This window comes from Heteronotia binoei, chromosome 9 (assembly GCF_032191835.1).
Source record: "Heteronotia binoei isolate CCM8104 ecotype False Entrance Well chromosome 9, APGP_CSIRO_Hbin_v1, whole genome shotgun sequence".
In the NCBI taxonomy this organism is placed as follows: domain Eukaryota; kingdom Metazoa; phylum Chordata; class Lepidosauria; order Squamata; family Gekkonidae; genus Heteronotia; species Heteronotia binoei.
The window spans coordinates 6406051-6431913 of NC_083231.1; the positions used below are offsets into that span (position 1 = coordinate 6406051).

General features: G+C 47.2%; 1 protein-coding gene across 1 annotated transcript in view; it reads left to right on the forward strand.

Moving 5' to 3' along the window:
* The first annotated feature begins 10795 nt into the window (after positions 1 to 10795).
* The window catches only part of CD38 (CD38 molecule), a 40680-nt gene continuing 25612 nt past the window's right edge, over positions 10796 to 25863 (forward strand). Inside the window, exon 1 of the mRNA XM_060247274.1 lies at positions 10796 to 11052. Within this exon, the coding sequence (XP_060103257.1) occupies positions 10811 to 11052 (242 nt within the window). The 5' untranslated portion in view covers positions 10796 to 10810. The remainder of the gene's footprint in view (positions 11053 to 25863) is intronic.

Below are 25863 nucleotides of genomic sequence, written 5' to 3' on the forward strand. Positions count from 1 at the left end.
GGCTGACCCAAGGCCATTCCAGCAGGTGCAAGTGGAGGAGTGGGGAATCAAACCCGGTTCTCCAGATAAGAGTCCGCACACTTCACCACTACACCACACTGGCTCTCTAGTTTAAAGAAGCAGAAGGAAGGAAATCTTGTCCCTAAGAATAGCATTCTGCTTCAAAGTGATAGTATCAGATAGCAGGAAGGAAGGGATGCTCTATGTGTCCTGATGCCTTCTATCTATCCAAGTCTCTGAAACCTGAGGCAGGAGACTGTGTGCAGTCCTCCACATCCAACACTGCTGTCCAGCCACCACTCCTCAAACCCCTTAGCTGCCTCAGCACCAGTGATCATGTGACATCACTTCCAGGATAAACTTGTGCATGATTTGAGTCCACCCTAGGAATTGCTGGAAACAATGGTTTTCTAGATAGATATGACATCACTTTCCAGTCCCCGCCCCGCCCAAAGTTGTGTCACACCATCACTGGCAGCCACTCTCATGCCCCGATCAGTTATTGAGGAACTGTACCACTTTGAACTGCATATGGAAAGGACCAGGGGTGGAATTCTAGCAGGAGCTCCTTTGCATACTAGGCCACACACCCTGATGTAGCCAATCCTCCAAGAGCTTAGAAAACAACAGCCCTGTAAGCTCTTTGAGGATTGGATACATCAGGGGGTGTGGCCTAATAGTCAAAGGAGCTCCTGCTAGAATTCCACCCCTGGAAAGGATCAACTTTCTGAATGACCTGCAGATAAAAGACCCCTGCATAAATAAAACAGCACTTCGGAGAAGAGAATTGGGAACATCAAAGCAGCTGAGACATGGTGGGCTGAGCGTTTGTCCCTCTGCCCCTTGTAGGTGATTTAAAGCCTAGGCACGATAGCCTTGGGAACCCCATTGCTTTGTTCCAGCCATATAGGTCCCATCTTCATGCCGAATTCCAGCGACTAGGCCCAACCCATGTGGGAGCACATAGTGGGAATGTCAGTGTCCACCTGTATTGGTCCTGCCATCCAAGGCCTATTCCCTTTTCACTCTCTCCACCCCTGTTTTCTTTCTCTGCATAAACCGTCTTGGGATCTACTTACTGAACAGGTGTGTATGTTTACTTCCTTCTTACTCTCCTCCGTGTCTCTTGAGAGTAGAAGAAGAAGAAATTGGATTAATATCCCTCCCTCCACTTCAAAGAGTCTCAGAGCGGCTCACAATCTCCTTTACCTTCCTCCCCCCAAAACAGGCAGCCTGTGAGGTGGGTGGGGCTGGAGAGGGCTCTCACAGCAGCTGCCCTTTCAAGGACAACCTCTGTCAGAGCTATGGCTGACCCAAGGCCATTCCAGCAGGTGCAAGTGGAGGAGTGGGGAATCAAACCCTGTTCTCCCAGATAAGAGTCCGCACACTTAACCACTACACCAAACTGGCTCTCCAAATTTGCTTCAGCAAGAATTTATCTAAGTTAGAATTTCTAACCTTGTATTCTGTTAGCCAGTTCCTTAGGCCATTAATTTTCCTAATAAACATTCAACTTTACATGTATCTTACATGTTCATCTTCACAAATCTGCACACGTTATATGAAATGTTGCCTAAATCCTTGACCCCAGTGTACTTCAGGCAAAAGGTTTTACTAGTAATTGTCCTGAGGACACATATGTGAGCTCTTGACATGTCAAAGGGAAACACTCCTCTATAGGGTTGCCAATCCCCAGGTGTGGGCAGGGGATCCCCTGGTTTGGAGGCCCTCCCCCCGCTTCAGGGTCATCAGAAAGCAGGGGGAGGGGAGGGGAATGTCTGCTGGGAACTTTATTATTCCCTGTGGAGATGTATTCCCATAGGAAATAATGGAGAATGGATCCGTAGGTATCTGGAGCTCTGGGGGGGCTGTTTTTTGAGGTAGAGGCCCCAAATTTGCAGCGTAGCATCTGGTGCCTCTCCCCAAAATACCGTCCCAAGTTTCATAAAGATTGGACCAGGGGGTCCAATTCTATGTGCCCCAAAAGAAGGTGCCCCTATCCATTATTTCCTATGGAAGGAAGGCATTTAAAAGGTGTTCAGTCCCTTGAAACGTGATGGCCAGAACTCCCTTGGAGTTCAATTGTGCTCGTCACAACCTTGCTCCTGACTCCACCCCCAATGTCTCCTGGCTCCACCCCCAAAGTCTCCTGGCTCCATCCCCAAAGTCCCCAGATATTTCTTAAATTGGACTTGGCAACCCTACTCCTCTAGCCAAGATATATACAGAATACAGTTACAGGCCACTTGGGTAACAGATTGCCAACTGGGGGCTGGGAACCCCATGCCATGGCTGTGGCCCTGTGTGAGCCATGGTGGTGGATCCAGTGGGTTTAGCGCCCCTGAATCCCATGGCCAGGCGGCAATAACAGAGGAAGGCCTCTATGCCCCGTTGCTTCCTCTGGGATCGAACTCAGGCCATGAGCAGAGCTTGGACTGCAGTACTGGAGCCACGACAGGGCTCCATTTTAAATGAAAAGGTTGCCACAAGTCCTCAGAAATTTGGCAAAAATGGCACAGAAAACATGGGAAACTTTGCAACAGGTTGAGAGGAAACACTAATAACAGACAGTAATAACAGACAGACCCCACAAGCAATACAGCTGGTTGTGTGTGTGGGGTGGGGTGGGATGGGGGGGAGGTCTCATATAAATTGTTTCCATGTTCATTTGACAGCATTTGGTATGGATAAATGGCAATTAGTATCCACTAGATGGTGCCAGAGGAGAAACCAGACGTAACTTGCTAAGAAGGAAGGTGGAGTAGCTGTGTTGGTCTGAAGCAGTAGGAGAAAGTTGGAGAAAGTTGGCATCTTTAGGACCAACAAACTTTTCGTTGGGCAGGGGGTTTTTTGAGCAGGAACGCACAGGAACACAGTTCTGGCTGACTTGGTGTCAGGGAGTGCAGCTTAATATGCAAATATGTTCCTGCTGGGCATTTTCTACAAAAAAGCTCTGCGTGAAACAATGGTGGTGCCAGGGGCGTGGCCTAATATGCAAATAAGTTCCTGTTGGGCTTTTTCTGCAAACAAAAATATTTCTTACTGTGAGCTTTTACTAATAGTGTATTCATCGATTATTAGCATTACCTAGGGCTTTTTTTGTGGGAAAAGCCCAGCAGGAATCATTTGCATATTAGGCCACACCCCTTGGTATCACCAATGACACACACAGGGCTATTTTGTAAAGAAAGCCCAGCAGGAACTCATTTGCTTATTAGGCTGCGCCCCCTGCCTCCAAGCCAGCTGGAACTGTGTTCCTGTGCATTCCTGTTCAAAAAAAAAAAAAGCCCTGGCATTACCTCAGCTAACCAATCCAAGGCCCAGCTGCCATCAGATATAAAGCTATTGTGCTGGAATGTTGAAGGCCGGTGCTCTGGGTCCCAATATGAAGAAACTCTGCCCCTTTTGATATCAGTTTTGTCCAGGAGATGTGGATTGCCAACATTCTCTTTCCTGGATTTTCATTCCCCCAAAAGAGCTTTGAAAGGACCAGTGAGTCATGCCAGAGGGGGCCTGGCTTGTCTAGAATCATAGAGTTGGAAGGGACCTCCAGGGGCATCTAGTCCAACCCCCTGCACAATGCAGGAAACTCACAAACACCTCCCCTCTAAATTCACAGGATCTTCATTGCTGTCCGATGGCCATCTAGCCTCTGTTTAAAAACCTCCAAGGAAGGAGAGCCCTTCTAATATTGTTAGCCCTGTTATCACAGTCTCCTGAAGTTCTTGTTATTCATGAGCTAGCCCTTTTAGTGTAGATTTTTTAGTTTTGTTTTATATACTGTAATATTATTCTCAGTGTATTTACCTTCCCCTTCGTGTTCTCAACCAGCTCAAAACGGGTCTACCTTGGGCCAGATTTTTGATGATATGAAGGGCTGTTTCCATCGTGCCTTTTTTCTTTTGGCAGGTGACTTTAATCCTAGAACGGGGAATTCTGATGCAGTTTTGTTCAGAAAACTATTAGATCCAAACTGTGGAAATTTTCTCAACTCTTTCTGGTTTGATAGATTCTGTAATAAATGCAAATGGACTAGAATTGGATAATTTCCTTATCCAGAAGAATTTGGGCAAAACAAATGGCTACTCTGGAGTGCACTCGGACAGGGATTTCACTTAACTTGCCACCGGTGAGGTAAGTGACATTGATTATTATATTGTCTCAACAAACTTTCTTCCATTGGTTAACCATATGAGGGTGTGCGGTTTGGGTAGTGATAATCTCCCTACTGCTCTCTGTATGCCATTACCGTTCAGATTTCTGTTCTGAAAAATAATCCACTGGTTCAAAGTTCAAGTTCAAGATTTGCTCCTTGAGTCCACTGGAACCCAAAGATAAGAAGATTGATCTTGAATGAAATGAAGACTTCTGAGGTAATAGCTATGAGGAAATAACTCCTGTGTTGTCAATAACAAATGTCAACTCTGCTTTGGCCACATCAAATGCTATCTTCTCTCTTCTACAACCACTTCCTTTAAAGTTCATTCTTGGGTGAAACGTTCTGATTCGAACAAGTGCGCTTCATGATTTGTAAAGAATGCAGAGTGGTTAAACAGCAACTACGATGGAATTACGGGGAATTCAAGACGAACAATGATATTTTAACTCTTGATTTTTTGGCTCTTAAGAAATACTGTAAGGATTTGACCAGGTTAGGGAAAACCCAGGTCGGGGTGGCCAACAGCAGCTCTCCAGATGTTTGGCCATGCTGGCTGGGGCTGATGGGAGTTGTAGGCAAAAAACATCTGGAGAGCTACTGTTGGCTTGTGCATGGAGCCAACTAATAGCAGCTGCCAGTTCTAAGGACAGCTCAACCAGGGCCTTCAGTGTTATCTTCCTTGCATTTCCCCACATATTTGGGAAACATATTCAAAGAGCATGTCTTCCACTAGTAGGAACTGTTTTGTCAACAGACTGTTGGTTATAAAGGATTGTTTACCACAACTGGCCTCCCCTTTCACTGCAATGCCTCCTGTGATTCTTGTGGGGGAGGTGGTGCTAGGAAAAGCTGAAGAAAGATAGACTTCTAGCCAAAGCAGGAGGAGAAGACCACTGCAGCAGTCAAACCCGCCCCCTTTGCTTTACTTGTACAAGGTATATTTTCCTTGCATCTCCAGTTGAAGGAGTGGAGCAGAAGTTCTGGTGGGGTATTTGCTGCCTGAGGCTAAGAATCTATTATTAGCAATATGGAAAGTGTTCCGCAGCTCGTATCACTAGCTTGGATCCTCAGCTTGGGGGAGAGGCTGTGGCTCAGTGGCAGAGCCTCTGCTTGGTATGCAGAAGGCTCAATCCCTGGCATCATCTCTTGTTAAAGGATCTGGCAGCAGGTTATAATGTACCAGTACTGGAGACGTAGGTCAGGCAACATACTTTATTGCAGGTACATTACACGCGAGAGAGTGAACACGCGGGCCGGGTCCTGCTTATATACATCGCCCGGAACATCCCCCAGACTGGCCAGCCCAATCCTGGCCAGTCAACTTCCCACCACTGACGGTGATTGGCGGGTGCTCAGCGCGCTCCGCGGAGTCGCCTGGGTGTCCCCAGTCGCCTCCGCGGCTGTGCGGACTTACGCTATTGCGTTATAACGAAATGGTTGCGTTATAACGAAATGGTTGCGTTATAATGAAATGGTTGTCATAATACACTACACAGGTGATAAGAAGGACCTCTCCCTAAGACCCCAGAGCGCTACCATCAGGTTGAGAGGGCAGGAGTGACATTGATGAGCCAGTGCTCTGATCCAGTAGAAGGCAGTTTCCTGTGTGTCCATCGGGTATCTTTATTGCCTTGTGACTAACGATGTTGCTTATATTAAAAATCCCACTCTCCTCCTCCGTCTCTCTCAAATGTTATAATGGCACTGATGCCGTGAAATAATGGGTGAGTGAAATGACTGCGGAGCACATTCTTCTGTTCTGGCATCCCCTTGTGCAGGGCGTTTTTTGTGGGAAAAGCCCAGCAGGGATCATTTGCATGATAGGCCACACCCCCTGCCATCACCATTGTTTCACACAGGGCTTTCTTAGTAGAAAAAGCCCAGCAGGAACTCATTTGTATATTAGGCCACACACCCCTGACACCAAGTGCGCCAGAACTGCGTTCCTGTGCATTCCTGCTCAAAAAAAAAAAAAAAGCCTTGCCTGAAACTTGCTTTGACCGTCTGCTGTCAGCACAAAGGGCAGCTCTTCATCTGAGAATCAACATTTTTCTTTAGTGGAGCAGCAAGTTCTTCCTGCAAGTGCTGGGGAAGCAGACTCTCTGTGGTAGAAAGCTTGCGGCCCCTTTAACACTCCTGCAGTGCCATCTTTGGCAGAGCCAAAGCCCAGAGCCTTCAAGGGACTTGGGTGGGTGTGACTCTGTTCCAGGATGCTGCTGCTAGTTTACTGACGGGTGTGCAGCTCATCTCCTCCAACTTACTTCATGCATAACATTTTCTTGGTGTAAGCCTGAGACATTTTAAATGAGTAGCTACATGTATCGAGAAGGGATGTGGCAAATGCAGGTGCCCTTACCAGGGAGATGGCATTGACTCTGGTTTCTTACTGAGTTAGGCAAGTTTGGCCTGCTGGAGCATTATGTAGGGTTGCCATGTCCAATTCAAGAAATATCTGGGGACTTCAGGGGTGGAGCCAGGAGACATTGGGAACGGAGCCAAGAGCAAGGGTGTGACAAGCACGATGGAACTCCAACAGGAGTTCTGGCCATCGCATTTAAAGGGACCGCACATCTTTTAAATGCCTTCCCTCCATTGGAAAAACTGAAGGATAGGGGCACCTTTTTGGGGGGGTCATAGAATTGGATCCCCTGGTCCAATCTTTTTGAAACTTGGTGGGTGTTTTGGGGAGAGGCACTTAATGCTATGCTGCTAATTTGATGCCTCTGCCTCAAAAAAACAGCCCCCCAAGCCCTAGATACCCCAGATCAATTCTCCATTGTAACCTATGGGAATTGGTCTCCAGAGGGAATGATGGAGTGCCCAGCAGACATTTCCCTCCCTCCCCTGCTTTCTGATGACCCTGAAACAGGGGGAGGGTCTCCAAACTGTGGAATCCCCTATCCCCACCTGGGGATTTAAACAATACTACAGGAAACCAACTCAGATAGGTTTCAACCAACAAAAACTGTGTGCAAATGATTTTTCACAACACTTAGAATTTGTTATTGATGTATTCTATTAAATTCATAGAACCTATTTGCACATATCTTGACATTTTATCATGTATTCTTACATATCCATAACACATAATACTCAACAATATAAAAAATTGTAACAAGTCTCCCAATTCATGTAGTGATTCAAACGTCAAACTAAGATCTGGGAAACCCAGGTTCAGGTCCCCCCCCCCTTGGCCATGGCAGCTTGCTGGACTAGTTACACATTCGCAGCCTAACCTACCTCACAGGGTTGTTGTGAGGATCCAATGGGCTGGAGGGCAGACTGGGGCTGGAGATGATGCCCTTTTCGAATTCTCAGCTTGTAGGTGTAACCTGGAGTCATGGCTGATCTCAGTTTGCCTGGAGAAAATGGCTGCTTTTGGAGGGTGGACTCGAGACACCAACGAAGTCCTGCCCCTCCCCAAGGCCTACCCTCCCAGCTCCATGTCCAAATCTCCAGGAATTCCCTGTCCTGGAGCTGCAATCCTAGTATGAATACATAAATAAAGTGTCCCCCAGAACTTCCTTCCCAGTAACAGCTAACAACAGATAGATCCAAGTAGTCATCTGTGTTGGTCTGAAGTAGTAGAACAAAACAGGGGTGTCAAGCATGCCATTTCTTTATGTTATTTCTAAGGGTGTTTAGCAGACAAGCCACATACAAAGCAGAAGACTCCTCATGCTCTCCCCCCACCCTTTTCTCCTTCTAACCAAAGGGTGCATAATAAATCCATCTGGACCCAGGATGTTAAGAGTAACCTTGTGTTAACGGTGTAGAGTGCCTCTCCCCCTGATTCATATAGCCAGGTCTTATAGGTTCTCAGAGAATGTGCGAGAAAGGGAGATGTTTTTATTAGCTGACATTCCTTAGTCATAAAGAGATACTAGTGAGTAGCCTTTGAACCCTCAACTCAATTTGCATCTTTATGTTATTCTTTTGAAGCTATCTGTAACCTATCCCTTTGAAACATGCCGATAAGTTACTATGCAATGCTATGTATGTCATTACTTCCAAGGAGACCATCCTTGAACAAGCTATGGAGTTTCAACAATAAAACAACTTTTGATTAAAGAACAAAAGCTTGATTATTGAGAAATATCGATGTTTGACAGGAGTCAAGTTGCACCTTTAAGACCAACTTAGCTTTATTCAGGACGTAAGCTTTTGTGTGCTCTCTAAGCACACTTCATCAGATGAGGAATCCGGTACCGGATTCCTCGTCTGATGAAGTGTGCTTAGAGAGCACACGAAAGCTTACATTCTGAATAAAACTAAGTTGGTCTTAAAGGTGCAACTTGACTCCTATTTTGTTCAGCTAACGACAGAATTTACATCGATTGAATTGGCTGTTACCCGCCATGACTAATACAACTTACTGTTAGATCAAATGGCACCTACCATTGTTGTATATGTTTTTATCTATGATGTATTTAATATTTTTATGTACAGCTTACTAATACAGGTGCCAGTGTTTATTAACGACAGATCTGATTTTATTTGACAAGGGAGTGTAGTCAAAGGCACACGTTAATTGCTCCACCTGCCTATCTTCCCGATTCTCAAAAAGACCTGTTCTAGATACAGATCTGTCATGAATAGACACTGGCACCTGTTGAGTGATGTGCCAGGATGTGAACTTAAACCGTGCATAGGGCTTCGTAGAACCCACAGCTTAAGGGATTTAATTGTACATTCAGATTTTAAAAATGTCAAAGGTAATGAACAAGTTAGCCCAGATGCAGCGGTTGGAAATTTTTCTTGCAGCAGGTGCAAGTTTTGTCCTTTAGCGATTCAAACTAAAGAATTTGTACATCCTACCAGTGATATAAAAATCAAAATAAAACATTTCAGTTCTTGTTTGTCACGCAGTGTCGTATACGTGATCCAGTGTGGCTGTCCAAGAATCTACATTGGTAATACTACCAGACAAGTAAAGGTTCAGATCCTGGAACATCAATCCCGATTTCATTTAAAAAATTTGGGGGCTCCTCTCACAGAACATTTTATGTCCAAAATCATACTGAAAAAGACATGAGGTTTTGTGTTTTGTGTAGATATCAAGAAATGACTAAAACTCAAGATGAAATTCAACAAAATTTACTTAGGGAAGAGGCTGCCCTTATCTTTAAAATGAATGCACTACAACCTTGGGATTTAAATTCTGCTTTAGATTTATCTTGCTATCTATCAATTACAGTGTTTGAGAACAAAGACTCAGGATTTCCAGTTTTCTTTCTTTCTGTTTAGATGGTCACTTTAAAAATTTTCATCAGCTGTTTCTAATTATGCTAATAAAGGTTAGAGTGTGCGGGAGAACCTTTGAGAGTTTTCTCTAGAGCTGGTGCCGTAAGAAGCGTTTCGTCGGATGATGATGAGCTAATATTAGCATTATAACTTTAAACTAGATACACTGTTGTGTATGAAATGTTGTGTGTTTGATTGCTTGTTTGCAGGAATGTGAGAAGAGCCTCTAAGACAAAGGAATCTGAAACAGTATTACAGGCAGCTTTAGTGTTGAGGCTTATTTTGACCCACTATTTTCAACTATTTCACAATTGATGAAAGTTTCAATTTAACATCTTCAAGATTGAAGAAAGAATTTCCAGAACATAAATTGCCTGCATTTGAAATTCGGACCGTGCTAGCACTTTATTCTTCCCGTGGAGTTGGGTGAATGTCTATGAGAGCTTTAAAGTCAAGAAACTGACGCACACAAGCGGAGAGTCTTTTTATGAACTTTAATTCTGTCTTTGCACATCATATTAGTGTTATATGATTTTTTTGTAGAATAGAATGAACTTTTGTAGAAGTGTAATTAATTGTATTGTAACAGTGCTGAATTTCCATTGAATATATATTGTTGAATTGTTAAGTATTTTCAGGATTCTTTCGTTATTTTACCACATTTTTTTGCTGTTATTTCATTTTCTCCAGGGGAGCTGATCTCTGCCAGCTGGAGCTTAGCTGTAAAAGCGGGAGATCTCCAGGCCCCACCTGGAGGCTGGCAACCCTAAAAGGAAGATTTTTTAAAATGGGAAGCTTTCAGAGCTGGGATTCTACATGTTCCTGTCACATTCCTTTAGCATAAGGTCAAAAAAAGGAGTTGTAGGTTTGTGGATCTGGCTTTCCAGAAGATGCAAACTGGGAAAGGAGCGGGGGGGGGGGAATGGGCAGACCGCATTCCTCCCTTTATGGCCCAATCAGTCTTTGTTGCCATTTTGCAAGGTGGTCTCTCTGCATTGCTCAAGAGGGTGGGGGAACAGAGAGCCTCCCTGACAGAAACAGATCCCCAGCAGATGAGAGCAAGCAGCAAGCAGGACGGGCTGGGGGGCTGCCTAGAGAACAGGACCCTCATGGCCCTCCTCCAGCACCCTGTGAGATCTGGGGCGAATCCCCTCCAAGGGCCGGGAGGAGTTTTGTGTGGTCTGGATTCGGGAGGCCATCTCCTCCTGTCTGCCTGAGCCGACTGCAAAGAGTCACTCGGGCTGCTCTAGTCACCTCTAGACCTTTGTGCACAGCCAGCATTGTGCAAAGAAATACAAAGAAAGAGGAAGGAGGTGGCCCAGAGTGAACTTAGAGAGCCACTCGTCTGCCAGGGACCAAAGAAGCCGGTGCAGCAGCTGCGGCTGTTCTTTGGAAACATCCGTCAAGATGCCTTTCCAAAATAGCTCTCCCAGGGCCTGGCGTCCCAAACTGATCATTGCAGGAGTCATGGTTCTGCTGATTGTGGTGGTGGTGGTGGTGGTGGTGCTGGCTGTGATTAATCCGGAAAGGAAAGGGGCCACCGGCACAGAATTATCACAGTGGAAAGGCAAGGGGACGACTGCAAACCTGAAAGAAATCATCCTGGGCAGATGTTATAACTACCTCACGACAGTGAACCCTGGGCTCCGGTGAGTACGCAGGACATTCTTGTGGAGAATAAAAATGGCACAGAGGGCTCCTTAGAACTCTTTCCAGGGAATTGGACTCGCAGCTAAAGACTAAAACCTGTGAGACGACAAGATGAAAACTATTCTAGAGTGAAATAGACTGTGAGTGAAATAGATTGAGAGTCAGTTTGGTGTAGTGCTTAAACGTGCAGACTCTTATCTAGGAGAACCGGATTTGATTCCCCACTCCTCCACTCGCAGCTGCTGGAATAGCCTTGGGTCAGCCAGAGCTCTCTAATCTGGGAGAACCGGATTTGATTCCCCACTCCTCCACTCGCAGCTGCTGGAATAGCCTTGGGTCAGCCAGAGCTCTCTTATCTGGGAGAACCGGATTTGATTCCCCACTCCTCCACTCGCAGCTGCTGGAATAGCCTTGGGTCAGCCAGAGCTCTCTTATCTGGGAGAACCAGATTTGATTCCCCACTCCTCCACTCGCAGCTGCTGGAATGGCCATGGGTCAGCCAGAGCTCTCATCTGGGAGAACCGGGTTTGATTCCCCACTCCTCCAGTCACAGCTGCTGGGATGGCCTTGGGTCAGCCAGAGCTCTTGTAGGAGTTGTCCTGGAAAGGACAGCTGCTGTAAGAGCTCTCTCAGCCCCACCCACCTCACAGGGTGTCTGTTATGGGGGGGGGGAAGGTAAAGGAGATTGTGAGCCACTCTGAGACTCTGAGATTCAGAGTACAGGGTGGGATATAAATCCAATATCTTCATCTTCACTCCACTCTCACTCTCACAGACACTCAGGGTGTCTGTTGTGGGGGAGGAAGGTAAAGGAGATTGTAAGCTGCTCTGAGACTGTGATTCAGAGAGAAGGGCGGGGTAGATATCTACCGTCTTCTTCTTCTTCCTCATCTTTGCTATTTGGAGCTGACCATATTCTGTACACTTTTTATTTAAAAAAAATTAAAGTATTCTGGCCTGTCACCCACATTTTGCACACCAGTTGGAAGAAATGTGACTTTGCCAAGTGTGCAGGGAAAGGCAAAGCCTCATCTGTTGACTTTTGCATCACTGTGTATCTGTCAACACAGTGGCCTGCACTGCTTATGGCTCCAGAGCCAAATGTGGCTTCTAGAAAGCAAATAAAACCTTCAAGTTGTGCCTCTAAGTTAACGCACATCGAAAGGGTTAGGGGGATGCTAGAATAGCCAGCATGTGAAGGGAAGAGCAGGTGGAGATGCTGAGGGGACGAAAGGGCTTCTTAGCAGTGCTTTACCGAAAGGGAAATGGCGAATAGTTGCCATGTGCAGGTTCATGATCCAGTGCACTGAATCAATGCTCTGATGTCTGTTACTCATTATGAGATCTCTTGCAGGGGTGCCAGTCTCCAGGTTGCACCCAGAGATCTCTCACGATTACAGTTGACCTCCAGACAGGGCTGGCATGTGAGAGTCAGTGACCTAGGTGATTGCCTAAGGTGCCAGCTCACAGCAGGGATGAGGGGCAGGAACCCTCTTCCTGCTCGCCCCGCCCCTGAGCCTCCGAGGAGCTGGAGGAGCTTCCTGTCCTTAGTGCCCGTCAAATTCAGAGCGCCGGAGAGGGAAAGTGCCACATGTTCTTTCTGGGCACTGAGGGGTTGGAGGAGCTTCCTGTCCTCAGTGCCCGTCAAATTCAGAGCGCCGGAGAGGGAAAGTGCCACATGTTCTTTCTGGGCACTGAGGGGTTGGAGGAGCTTCCTGTCCTCAGTGCCCGTCAAATTCAGAGTGCCGGAGAGGGAAAGTGCCGCATGTTCTTTCTGGGCACTGAGGGGTTGGAGGAGCTTCCTGTCCTCAGTGCCCGTCAAATTCAGAGTGCCGGAGAGGGAAAGTGCCACATGTTCTTTCTGGGCACTGAGGAGTTGGAGGAGCTCCCTTGGCCCCTCAGCACCCAGAAAGAATGGCACTTCCTGTCCTCAGCAACCTCCAAACCTGGAGAGCGTAGGGAGGGGAAGCACTGAGTGCCCACGCGTGTACACTTTTTATGCATGCAATAACTTTTTCCCCGGGGGGGGGCACGTGTTGGGGTTCTGTCTCAGGTGGCAAAACCCCGCACACCAGGCCTGCCTCCAGACAACCCAGATCAGTTCCCCTGGAGAAAACGGCTGCTTTGGAAGGTGGACTCTAGGGCATTACACCCTGCTGAAGTCCCCAAGCCCTGCCCTTTACAGGCTCCACCCCCAAAATCTCCAGACATTTCCCGATCTGGAGCTTGTGATCCTACTTCTTAATGAAGGGCTTGCAACAGCCAGCATTTGGGCTGCAGAAATTTTCTGCATTATTAAGTAACAATTTCCAGTAATGTTTGGCTGTGTATTTTCAGTTAAGGAAAGGGGCTTTCTTATAGTCGCTCTCTTTCACTTTGAATGTTAAGGTAATTTATGTCAAATTCTGCACAGTCCTCTTGTGAATAGAGTAGTTTATTGCATGATATAAGCAGATACAGTGAGCGTGGCTTCTCCTGTTGAAACTGAGGCTCAGGTCCTCAGTTCCCTTAGTTACAGATTTTGAGTCCATCCATTACACATTCAAAATGCTAAGCGTCAGGGCTTTTCTTGCGCAGGAATGCACAAGAATGCAGTTCTGGTTGGCTTGGTGTCAGGGGGAGTGGCCTAACATGCAAATGAGTTCCTGCTGGGCTTTTTCTACCCCAAAAGCCCTGCTAAGCGCCAAAATCTACACATTGCAAACCCCACCCCCACGCCCCCGTATTACATTCCAAGCAGTGCCTGTGAGAAAGAAACAAAAGTGCATTGTCTGAGAGTCTGATAACACGGAGTGACCTTGGTACCATCTTGCAGGCATTCTCGGGGCTGAAATGGTTGCATCGTAAGGTACAAACATAACAAGCAAGCAAGAATCTTTGAGCAAAGCAACGATATGTGAAGCCTGGACCCTGTATAGTTTCAAATATCACGGCAAGAGGCACTCTTGACAATTTGGCCTTTTCATCATAAAAGGTTTCTGACTGCTGGGTTAAAGGCTCAGGGATCCTGCCAGCAGAAGAGGGACCTTAAAACTGGAAGCAGAAATTTTGGGGAGCCAGGTGCAAAGCATATAAGACATGTCTGGCAGATAGGGTTGCCAATCCCCAGGTGGGGGCAGGGGATCCCCCGGTTTGGAGACCCTCCCCCCGCTTCAGGGTCGTCAGAAAGCGGGTGCCCCTATCCTTCATTATTTCCTAAGGAAGGAAGGAATTGAAAAGGTGTGCTGTCCCTTTAAATGTGATGGCCAGAACTCCCTTTGGAGTTCAATGATGCTTGTCACAGCCCTGATCTTGGCTCCACCCCTAATGTCTCCTGGCTCCACCCCCAAAGCCCCCAGATATTTCTTGAATTGGACTTGGCAACCCTACTTTTGTTACATGCATCAGGCTTGCCAAAATCCATGCCTGACCATCTTGAACACACTTGAATACAGAATCAGCCGCCGTGTCTGGAATCAGACCACTGGCCTGTCAGTGTTGGTCTACTCAGGCTGGCAGCAGTTCTCCAGGGTCTCAGGCTGAGGTCTTTCACGTCGCCTCCAACCTGATCATGTGCTTTAACTGGCGCGACCCAACCTGGGGCCTTCTGCATGCCAAGCAGATGTTTTAACACTGAGCCATGGCCCCTCCCCGTTGACCCGTTGTGTAAATTCTGGTGGGCATTGGGGTGTGGGTAGAAATAGGAGTCAGAAGCTCTGTTGCAGTGTGACCAAAGGCCTTCGCCTGCTGTTGCTATAGCGTCAACCAACACAGTTAAGTGATTTACACTCTACTGATAAATGATAAAGTGGACTTTGTGCTTGGAATGTAAAGCATTTGCTTACAGCCCAGCCCTGTATAGGTTATCCCAGAAGAAAATCCCACTATGTTCAATACAGCTTCCTTCTGGATAAACATGCATCAGATTTAGAAGAAGAGGAGGAGGAGGTTTTTATACCCCCCTTCATCTACCCTAAGAGCCAGTTTGGTGTAGTGGTTAAGTGTGCAGACTCTTATCTGGGAGAACCGGGTTTGATTCCCCACTCCTCCACTTGCACCTGCTGGAATGGCCTTGGGTCAGCCATAGCTCTGGCAGAGGCTGTCCTTGAAAGGGCAGCTGCTGTGAGAGCAGCCCCACTCACCTCACAGGGTGTTTGTTGTGGGGGAGGAAGGGAAAGGAGATTGTGAGCCGCTCTGAGACTCTTCGGAGTGGAGGGTGGGATATAAATCCAATATCTTCATCTACCTCACAGGGTGTCTGTTGTGGGGGAGGAAGGTAAAGGAGATTGTGAGCCACTCTGAGACTCTTCGGAGTGGAGGGCGGGATATAAATCCAATATCTTCATCTACCTCACAGGGTGTCTGTTGTGGGGGAGGAAGGTAAAGGAGTTGTGAGTCGCTCTGAGACTCTTCGGAGTGGAGGGCGGGATATAAATCCAATATCTTCATCTACCTCACAGGGTGTCTGTTGTGGGGGAGGAAGGTAAAGGAGTTGTGAGCCGCTCTGAGACTCTTCGGAGTGGAGGGCGGGATATAAATCCAATATCTTCATCTACCTCACAGGGTGTCTGTTGTGGGGGAGGAAGGTAAAGGAGATTGTGAGCCACTCTGAGACTCTTCGGAGTGGAGGGCGGGATATAAATCCAATATCTTCTTCTTCTTCTTCTAAGACCCAAGGGTCTGTCCTTCCTCTCCCCACAAAGGATACCTTGTGAGGCAGGTGGGGCTGAGAGAGTTCTGAGAGAATTGTGATTGGCCCAGGGCAGGGGTGGCCAAACTGCGGCTGGGGAGCCGCATGTGGCTCTTTCACACATATTGTGCAGCTCTCAAAGCCCCCACCTCCCCGTTGGCCAGCTTGGAGAAGGCATTTCTCTCTTTAAATCCCTTTGCCAAGCCAACCAATATGAGGGGCATGGAGAAGGCATTCAAAGTTAGTTGCTTTCTTTCCACCTCTCTCTTCTTGATCATTTATCTTGATTTCAGAAAGGCTTTTGATAAGGTTCCACATACTATCCTTGTTGACAAGTTGGTAAAATGTGGTTTGGATCCTGTTACCGTTAGGTGGATCTGTAACTGGTTGACAGATCGCACCCCAAGAGTGCTTGTGAATGGTTCCTCATCCTCTTGGAGAGGAGTGGCAAGTGGAGTGCCTCAAGGATCTGTCCTGGGACCTGTTTTGTTCAACATCTTTATCAATGATTTGGATGAAGGAACAGAGGGAATGCTTATTAAAATTGCAGATGATACTAAATTCGGAGGGGTTGCAAACACAGAAGAAGACAGAAATAGGATACAGGCTGGAAAACTGGGCTAAAATCAATAAAATGAATTTTAACAGGGATAAATGTAAAGTTCTGCATTTAGGTAGGAAAAATCCAATGCATGGTTATAGGATGGCAGAGACTTGTTTTAGCAGTAGTACGTGCAAAAAGGATCTAAGGGTCTTAGTGGATCATACGCTGAACATGAGTCAACAGTGTGATGCGGTGGCTAAAAAGGCAAATGCAATCTTGGTCTGTATCAACAGAAGTATAGTGTCCAGATCATGTGATGTGATGGTATCGCTTTACTCTGCTCTGGTAAGACCTCATTTGGAGTACTGTGTTCAGTTTTGGGCACCACAATTTAAGAAGGATATAGACAAGCTGGAATGGGTCCAGAGGAGGGCGATGAAGATGGTGAGGGGTCTGGAGACCAAGTCCTATGAGGAAAGGTTGAAGGAGCTGGGGATGTTTAGCCTGGAGAGGAGGCGGCTGAGAGGTGATATGAGCACCATCTTCAAGTACTTAAAGGGCTGTCATATAGAGCAGGGGTGGCCAACGGTAGCTCTCCAGATGTTTTTTGCCCACAACTCCCATCAGTCCCAGCCAACATGGCCAATGGCTGGGGCTGATGGGAGTTGTAGGCAAAAAACAACCGGAGAACTACAGTTAGCCACCCCTGATATAGAGGATGGGATGGAATTGTTTTCTGTGGCCCTGGAAGGTAGGACCAGTACCAATGGGTTGAAATGAAATCAAAAGAGTTTCTGGCTCAACATTAGGAAGAACTTCCTGACCGTTAGAACGATTCCTCAGTGGAACAGGCTTCCTCGGGAGGTGGGGGGCTCTCCTTCCTTGGAGGTTTTTAAACAGAGGCTAGATGGCCATCTGACAGCAATGAAGATCCTGTGAATTTAGGGGGAGGGGGTTGTGAGTTTAGAGCAATTCCTCAGTGGAACAGGCTTCCTCCTCGGGAGGTGGTGCGCTCTCCTTCCTTGGAGGTTTTTAAACAGAGGCTAGATGGCCCTCTGACAGCAATGAAGATCCTGTGAATTTAGGGGGAGGTGTTTGTGAGTTTAGAGCGGTTCCTCAGTGGAAGAGGCTTCCTCAGGAGGTGGGGGGGGGCTCTCCTTCCTTGGAGGTTTTTCAACAGAGGCAAGATGGCCATCTGACAGCAATGAAGGTCCTGTGAATTTAGGGGGAGGCGTTTGTGAGTTTCCTGCATTGTGCAGGCGGTTGGACTAGATGACCCTAGAGGTCCCTTCCAACTCTATGATTCTCTCCTCCAACTCCTTCCTTCCTTCCATCTCGTGGCTCTAAAACATCTGACAATCATGTCTTATAGCTCTCAAACATATGGCACTTATTCTGTGTGGCTCCTACATCAAGGAAGTTTGGCCACCCCTGGTCCAGGGCCACCCAGCAGGCTTCATGTGGAGGACTGGAGAATCAGACCTGGCCCTCCAGATCACACTGTGCTGGCTCTCATGGGCTGCCCCCCCCCCACCATTTTCCCTCCCTCTACTCCATCGAGCACCAGGGAAACCCAGTGTCCAGGGGTAGCCTGCCAGTAGGGTTGCCAAGTCCAATTTAAGAAATATCTGGGGACTTTGGGGTGGAGCCAAGATCAAGGCTGTGACAAGCATCATTGAACTCCCAAGGGAGTTCTGGCCATCACATTTAAAGGGACAGCACACCTTTTCAATGCCTTCCTTCCATAGGAAATAATGAACGATAGGGACACCTTCTTTTGGGGCTCATAGAATTGGACCCCCTGGTCTAATCTTTTTGAAACTTGGGGGGTATTTTGGGGAGAGGCACTAGATGCTATACTGAAAATTTGGTGCCTCTATCTCAAAAAACAGCCCCCCCCCGAGCCCCAGATACCCGTGGATCGATTCTCCATTATTTTCTATGGGAATAAATCTCCCTAGGGAATAAGAGAGTTCCCAGCAGACATTTCCCTCCCCTCCCCCCGCTTTCTGACGTACCTGAAGCGGGGGGAGGGCCTCCAAACCGGGGGATTCCCTGCCTCCACCTGGGGATTGGCAACGCTAAACAAAAATACAAAACTGAAATCAGGCTTGAGGCTTCATGAGGCATTTTTTCTGTTCATTTGGAAAATGCGTTTTCGCACTAGCGTTTACTCCGGCGTAGCACCCCATTTACCTCCGGATCTTTTCCTGGTTTTCGCACCTGTTGCTCCGGCGCTGCGGTTTGCTCCAGCGCTTCAGGGGTTTCACGCCGGAGTATGTTTTTCAACATGCTTCCGGAGTTTTTGAAAACCTCCGGATCCACACCGGATCCACTCCTCGGAGTTTGCTGTGGGAAATCCATCCACGCCGGATCGACTGCTTTGTGGGCGTCAAATGTCAAACTGCCAAACTCCAGATTGTGGCTGGAGATTTCCTGGGATTACAACCGGTCTCAGGTGGCAGACATCAGTTCCCTTGAAGAAAATAGCTGCTCCACAGGTTAGAGGGAACATAACTGCTAAGTCTCCCCCTGTGGCAGGCTTGATGACTTAAAGCCAAAAGGCCAAATCCCCATTGTATGGCGGTGGTCCTTCTTGGTGGATGTGATGGTATCAAACTTTGTACATTTGATGAGTTTTGCCAAGATCTCTGAATATGAAATTAATTGAAGGAAACTAATGTACTACAACAGTGGAATCAACTACCGGAGGAAGTGCGAGCGCTGCGGGACTTTAATCAGTTCCGCAGGGCTTGCAAAACCACCCTCTTTCTGCAAGCTTATAAGGAACCGTGAAAGCGACATCTAGCCATCGGAATACACCTATTGAATATAGCACCTTAATTTATTGTAGTTTTAAATTTTATGTAACTGTCTTTTAAATGTATTTGTTAACTGTATTTTAAAATTGTTTTATACAAAATCATGGTATATACCATGTCCTGTTAGCCGCCCTGAGCCTGCTTTGGCGGGGAGGGCGGGATACAAATAAAATTTATTATTATTATTATTATTACAACAGGATTTCATGGAATGAGATGGGAAGTTTTACCACAGGATGAAAAGAAGGACTCTTGGTTCTAATGCTTCCTTTTTCATTAAGGACTAAAAGTTATGGTTGTTTTGTAATTTATGACGGTGGAATTTATATGAGTATGCTTATCTTTGTTGACTTTGTATAATTCAATAATAGAAGCTGGTTTTCACGGTGGGTTATGTACCTTTATTTTTCTGGCCTTCAGGTGAAGCCTGGAGATCCTCTTCCTGAATTACAGCTGGTGTCCAGACAACAGAGATCGGGGGGGGGGGGGGGCTCAGTGTGGCATTGTACCCCACTGAGGCCCCCTGCCAGGGTCCCCACCCCCCAACTCTCTGAAATCTCTCAAATGGGAGTGGGCAACCCTAAAGGAAACCCAGAACTGTGCCAGGTCCTGATAAATCCTGCAGCCCAGATATTTGATTGGAAAACATGTCCCTCCTGAACGTGTGCATAAGCAAGCACAAAAACAAAAAATGTTCAGTTGTTCATGTTTTATGTGTCTCTCACCAGCTAAATACCCTTGAGACCTTGGCCCTCCTTTTTTCTCCCTTTGGGGTCTACCATGGATACCTCCAGTCGCCAGCAGCCTTTCAGAAGGAATGCCCTCCAGCCTGACACGGCTGTCTTTATACTTCCTCCTTTGTTTTGTGTTATTTGATCTGGAGTTCCAGGGAACCTTCTTGCCTCCTACCCATGAATGTTTCAGAGATCATGTCTGGAAGGAGGGGGAAAAAGACTCCTTTGTTCCAAGCTTCTAACTTTGCCACAAAGATTAACTATTTCTGAGTCGCAACTTCTCGACCTAATTTCCTTCCTCTCCTGTTCCATCTTCTATGTATCGATGTAACAATCGCCATTGAATTTACAGTATTTCTAGACAGAACTGTTCATTTGGTCTTGATTGTTGTTCTGTTCTTAGGGTTGCCAGGTCCGACTCAAGAAATGTCTGGGGACTTTGGGGGTGAAGCCAGAAGCAAGGGTGTGACAAGTATGATTGAACTCTAAAGGGAGTTCTGGCCATCACATTTAAAGAGACCGCACACCTTTTAAATGCCTTCCCTCCATTGGAAAATAATGAAGAATAGGGGTGCCTTCTTTTGGGGCTCATAGAATTGGACCCCCAGTCCAATATTTTTGAAACTTGGGGTGTGTTTTCAGGAGAGGCATCAGATGCTAGGCTGGAAATTTGGTGTCTCTACCTCAAAAAACACGCTCCCCCCCCCTCAGAGCCCCAGATACCCACAGGTCAATTCTCCATTATATCCTATAGGAATTAGTCTCCATAGGGTACAATGGAGTGCCCAGGAGACATTTCCCTCCCCCCCCTGCTTTCTGATAATCTTGAAGTGGGGGGGAGGGCTTCTAAACTGGGGGGTTCCCTGCCCACAACTGGGGACTGGGAGACCTATCTGTTGTAGAGCTAAGTCATATATCTGACATCATAATCAGCATCACCACTAGCTGGCGCTTGTGGGCCCTATAAAGGGGGTTGCTACAAAAAATTTGGGTTTATGATGGCTGTTGTTTGTCACAACAAAATACCAATATTTGCATTACCGTGGAGTAAATGTGTGTTACATTCAAATGCAAGGAGGCCGGCTCTGGGTTGGGAAACTCGTGGAGATCTGGGGGCGGAGCCTGGGGAGGACAGGGACCTCGGTAGGCGACACCACAATGGAGTCCCCCCACCACCAACAACGCATCCATTCTCTCCAGGGGAACTCATCTCTATAGTCTGGAGATGAGCAGTAACTCAGAAGATTCCCAGGTCCCACCTAGAGGCTGGCAGCCTTCCACACTCCCCTCCCCAATGCTTTTGAAAAAACGTGTTTGTTTTTAACACCCCTGAAAAATCAAATGCTTGTTGAATTCAGAAAAGGGAGGCACTTCCAGGCTTCGTATTTCACTTGCCAGTTTCTGAGTTTTCGAAAAGGGGACTTTTCAATGTCCTTTTGTTTTCCTTTGGCCAGTTAACATGTAAGCTGGGCCCGCAAAGAAAACAAAGCAGAACTTTTCCCTTCAATCACCGGCTACTTCTCATGCAGATGAAATCCTGGTGCTAGCAAATTCCCATACTTGGACAGCCAATATTCACGCAAGTTACTTCTCAGTGTTTCAGTTCTATTAGCAGGGGTCATTTTTTTAGAAAAAGAGGTGCTGGAGCTCATTAGCACAACTCATTTGCAGAAGCCGCACACCCCTTGCGTCACTGGAAGATGTACTAAATTATATCAGCTCAGCATCTACCTTCAAATGCTTCTTGAATTATAATTGTCATCATAAAACCTTACTCCCATCAGACTTTTTATTTTCTCCTGTGCGGCCATGAGGAAGATTTCCAGCAGCCTGCTTGATATGTTTTGTCCCATTTTTTGTGAGGGAAAATATTAGAAAGTTTGTCAAATCTTAGAGTTCAGCAAAATTCTGAACGTTTGAACAATAGAGCCCAGAAGGCGTTTGAACAATAGAGCCCAGAAGCAAGTATTTTCAGGGGATGGGGGGGGTAGTAAGAAAGAAAGAGCACAATAAAATGTAGAGGTTCCGGGACTCTTCTCCTGTGAGATCCTGCCCAAGACGAGGCCTGTGTATTACAGAACATGGACACTGAGGAAAAAGAAAAGGAAAGGTCCCCTGTGCAAGCACCAGTCGTTTCAGACTCTGGGGTGACGTTGCTTTCACAACGTTTTCACGGCAGACTTTTGACAGGGTGGTTTGCCATTGCCTTCCCCAGTCATCTACACTTTTTGCCCAGCAAGCTGGGTACTCATTTTACCGACCTCAGAAGAATGGAAGGCTGAGTCGACCTCGAGCCGGCTACCTGAAAACCCAACTTCCACTGGGGATCGAACTCAGGTCATGAGCAGAGTTTAGGACTGCAGTACTGCAGCTTTTTACGGGGTGGTTTGTCATTGCCTTCCCCAGTCATCTACACTTTTCACCCAGCAAGCTGGGTACTCATTTTAGCGACCTCAGAAGGATGGAAGGCTGAGTCAACTGTTAGCCAAAATGCCCTCCAAACGAGGTTGGGGAATTAGTTAGGTGGGCACTCGGAATCTTTTTACCAGTGTATGCAAGGCTCAACCAGCCAGAGAGTAATGCTCAATAAATGGATTCTAATTTAATAAAACCAATTGTGATTTATTGAGAAAAATACAGTCTTCCACACAAGATAAAAATACAATACAATCACACATCCACACAGTCCTAAGAAATACAGATAGATTGATAGGGGAACATATAAGGATAGACACACAGGGTGATATTTACCTCTCATAGCTTTCAAGGAAGGCTCCGATGGCGACAAGCGAGGGAATGGGAAAGGGACCCAAAACTGATCAGGAATCGGGGATGTATCTATGCAGTGGAAGGTGGGTCACTGATAGAAGCACACCTGTGGGTAGCTAGTCCACAGGTTATAAGGACTCTGTTGAGCCCTCAGGGAATGGGAGGCATCAGGGAGGAGAAAGGGGAGGCTCTGCCATGACCACGAAGGCTGGACATTTGCAGAGCCAATAGCGAGTCCCTTGGTGGCGTCTAATTGGGTGCCTGCTTTTGACCAATGAACTTCGCCTTGGTCCTGTGTACCTGAAAGAATCTTCCTGATTAGAACAGGCCATAGGGTGGCTCCAAGGTGTCAGACTGGGAGAAGAATGGGAATGGCTAGATACTTAAGATTAAATGGGCTTATCTGGGAAGGTGACAATAGGGAATCAAATACTGGCCTAGGTATCACCCGGGTTAGACAAAAGACTTGACTCTGACAGGAGATGATCTTCCTCTTTTCTCATCATCTTCTGGGCAGGAACCATTGTCTAGGGTTTTGCCAGACAATCAGGAACAACAGTTGAGCTGTTAATCCATTCATGGGGCAGATGGGTTGCTTGCGGGCTAAGGGTGACATAGGGTGTGTACGTGAGCCTTCCACTATGAGGGAATGAAGTCCAGCCTGGCAGGAAGATGGCTACAAGTGGTGTTAGCGTTACACGGTGGATTCCATGTTCAGCGCTCCATAACCGGTCGCCTGGATAGCTCCGTGGCGGCGCAGCTTCTTCCGTTCCATGGCTGGCCCATGCAGTGACGGGGAAACGTCCGTGTGTGTGTGTTAGCAAGCACTCTGTACCGGGTTAGAATGCCTGCAAACTTGAGGCTGCTTGTACACATAAGTCCCTTGAGGTTCCTGGATAGTTTTGCCCACACTCTCTGGCCAGACGTGTGCGAGCTCACTTCTTCAGGCGCCCTGGCAACCATGCTGGTGACTACGATGTTCGGAAAAGAGGGGCTTTTCCTCACACAACCTCAAGCCGGCTACCTGAAAACCCAGCTTCCACCGGGGATCGAACTCAGGTCGTGAGCAGAGCTTAGGACTGCAGTACTGCAGCTTTACCACTCTTTGCCACGGGGCTTGAGAGTTTGCCCTAAATTATATATATTTTTAAATGCTGGACCAAATGTATGGAATAGTTAGGTAGTCATACCTGCCATGGAACACTTCACCTGAGCAGGGTGGGGCTCATGTATATGCTGACAAAATGTGCTCTTTTGACCTATATCTCTGAAACAGAGTACTTTCACTGGTACTCTATACAGGATGCTTCTATTTCCCTTTACAAAGCAGAGACATCCTTGTGCAGAGTGCTGAATAAAGCACGTTTCAAGGCAAAGAAGTTGAACATCCACAGCGCCACCCTAAGCAGAGGTGGGGTTTTTGTGTGTGTGTGTGTGTTGTCATGAAGTCTGAACCTGCTTCTGCAGGGAGAGTGGGATATAATTCCAATAAATAGACAAACAAATAAATAAATGTCAAACTCAACCATGTCTCATTTTGGGCAGGAGCTCACAGGAGCAGAGCTCCAGAACCTCTAAATTTTATTGTGCTCTTTCTTACCCGTCCCCCCCCCCCACAAAAAATACTTGCTTTTGGGCTCCATTGTTCAATGCCCCTGTGAGAATTTTGCTGAACTCTAAGTCCCCAGGGGGCTTTCAAGGTCAGAGACGTGCAGAGGTGGTTTGCCATTGCCTGCTTCCACTTCACAACCGTACTATTCCTTGGTGGTCTCCCATCCAAATCCTGACCAGGGGCCAATCCTGCTTAGCTTCTGAGGTCTGACAGAATCAGAGTTACACCCTTAGAAGCCCATTCGCTTCAGTGGGTTCTGAAGGCTGTAATTCTGCTCAGGATGGGACTTCCAGGCTCTCGACTGCAGAAATCTTCCAAGCCTCCCTCACCTCCCAGACTGGCAACGTTACAGAGGATTTAGACTCAGGGATGCCCAGTGGCTCAGAAGAGACAGGTGGCTTTTGGACCTGTGGCTTTTTTCTCCAATGTGAGGACTTCATGTCCCATGAAAGTGGGCAAGGCCATTGCTGGGTAAGTCTTGTTGATGACAGGTGGTGCCTACCTTGAAGCACTGAAAAGACTGGAGGATGGGCAAGCGGAGAACTTCCTCAATGGTGGGAAAGGAAGACAGCAGCACATCCAGCCATCCCCCTTTGCAGTTTTCATACCCAGGAATCACAGAGCTGGAAGGGGTTACAGAGGCCATCTAGTCCAACCCCCTGCTCAATGCAGGATCAGCCTGGAGCATCCCTGACCAGCGTTTGTCCAGCCACTGCATAAAGACTGCTGGTGAGGAGGAGCTCACCACCTCCCTCAGTAGCTGATTCCACTGTTGAACAACTTTCACTCTCAAAAAGGTTTTCCTAATATTCAACTGGTACCTTCCCGCCCTTCAGGGCTTTTTATTTTTTTAGCAGGAACGCAGTTCCGGCTGACTTGGCATCAGGGGGTGTGGCCTAATAGGCAAATGCTCTGCTACCCTTAATTTAGACCAGGGTGGGGAACCTTTTTTCTGCCAAGGACCACTTAGAAACTTGTAACATCATTAGCGGGCCAGCAGAAACTCATTAGGCCACATTCCTGATATTAGCATATTATCAGCCCCACGGGAGGGGTGGGGTGGGGAGCCCAAGCACAGCAGGGCTTGGAGATCCGGAGGTTCCTCACCCCTGATTTAGACCCATTCCTGCAAGTCCTCTCCTCTGCTGCCAACCAGCACTCCCTCTAAGCTGCGGCGTCTTGTGAGCAAAAATCCTACTTTGTGAGCTACTGGCATTAAAGCTGTGAGCTACTGCATAAATTAGTTTGCTCTGGAGCCATCCTTCCTGAACTAAGACAAAAATGTGCCCGTCTGAGGCTAAAAAACTGAGGCAGCTCACACTAACTCAGCTTAGAGGGAACACTACTGCTAACAGGAACAGCTCCCTGCCTTCCTCTAAGTGAAAGCCTTCAAATACTCCAAGAGAGCCATCATGTCCACCCCCCACCCTCCCCTACTCCAGATGAACATCCCCAGGTCCTTCAACCTTTCCTTAGAGGGCTTCCTGGTCTCCAGGCTGCTACAGAGAAAAGAGTATAAAATCAGAGGAGACTGTTGGGGATGTGATTCACACGACTGGCATTCTGCATCACTGTGACATCACTTCTGGCTATGTAACGAGAAGTGATATCATTACAGCAAAAAGCGGCAGAGAGCAGAAAGCAGGGGTCATGTGCTCAT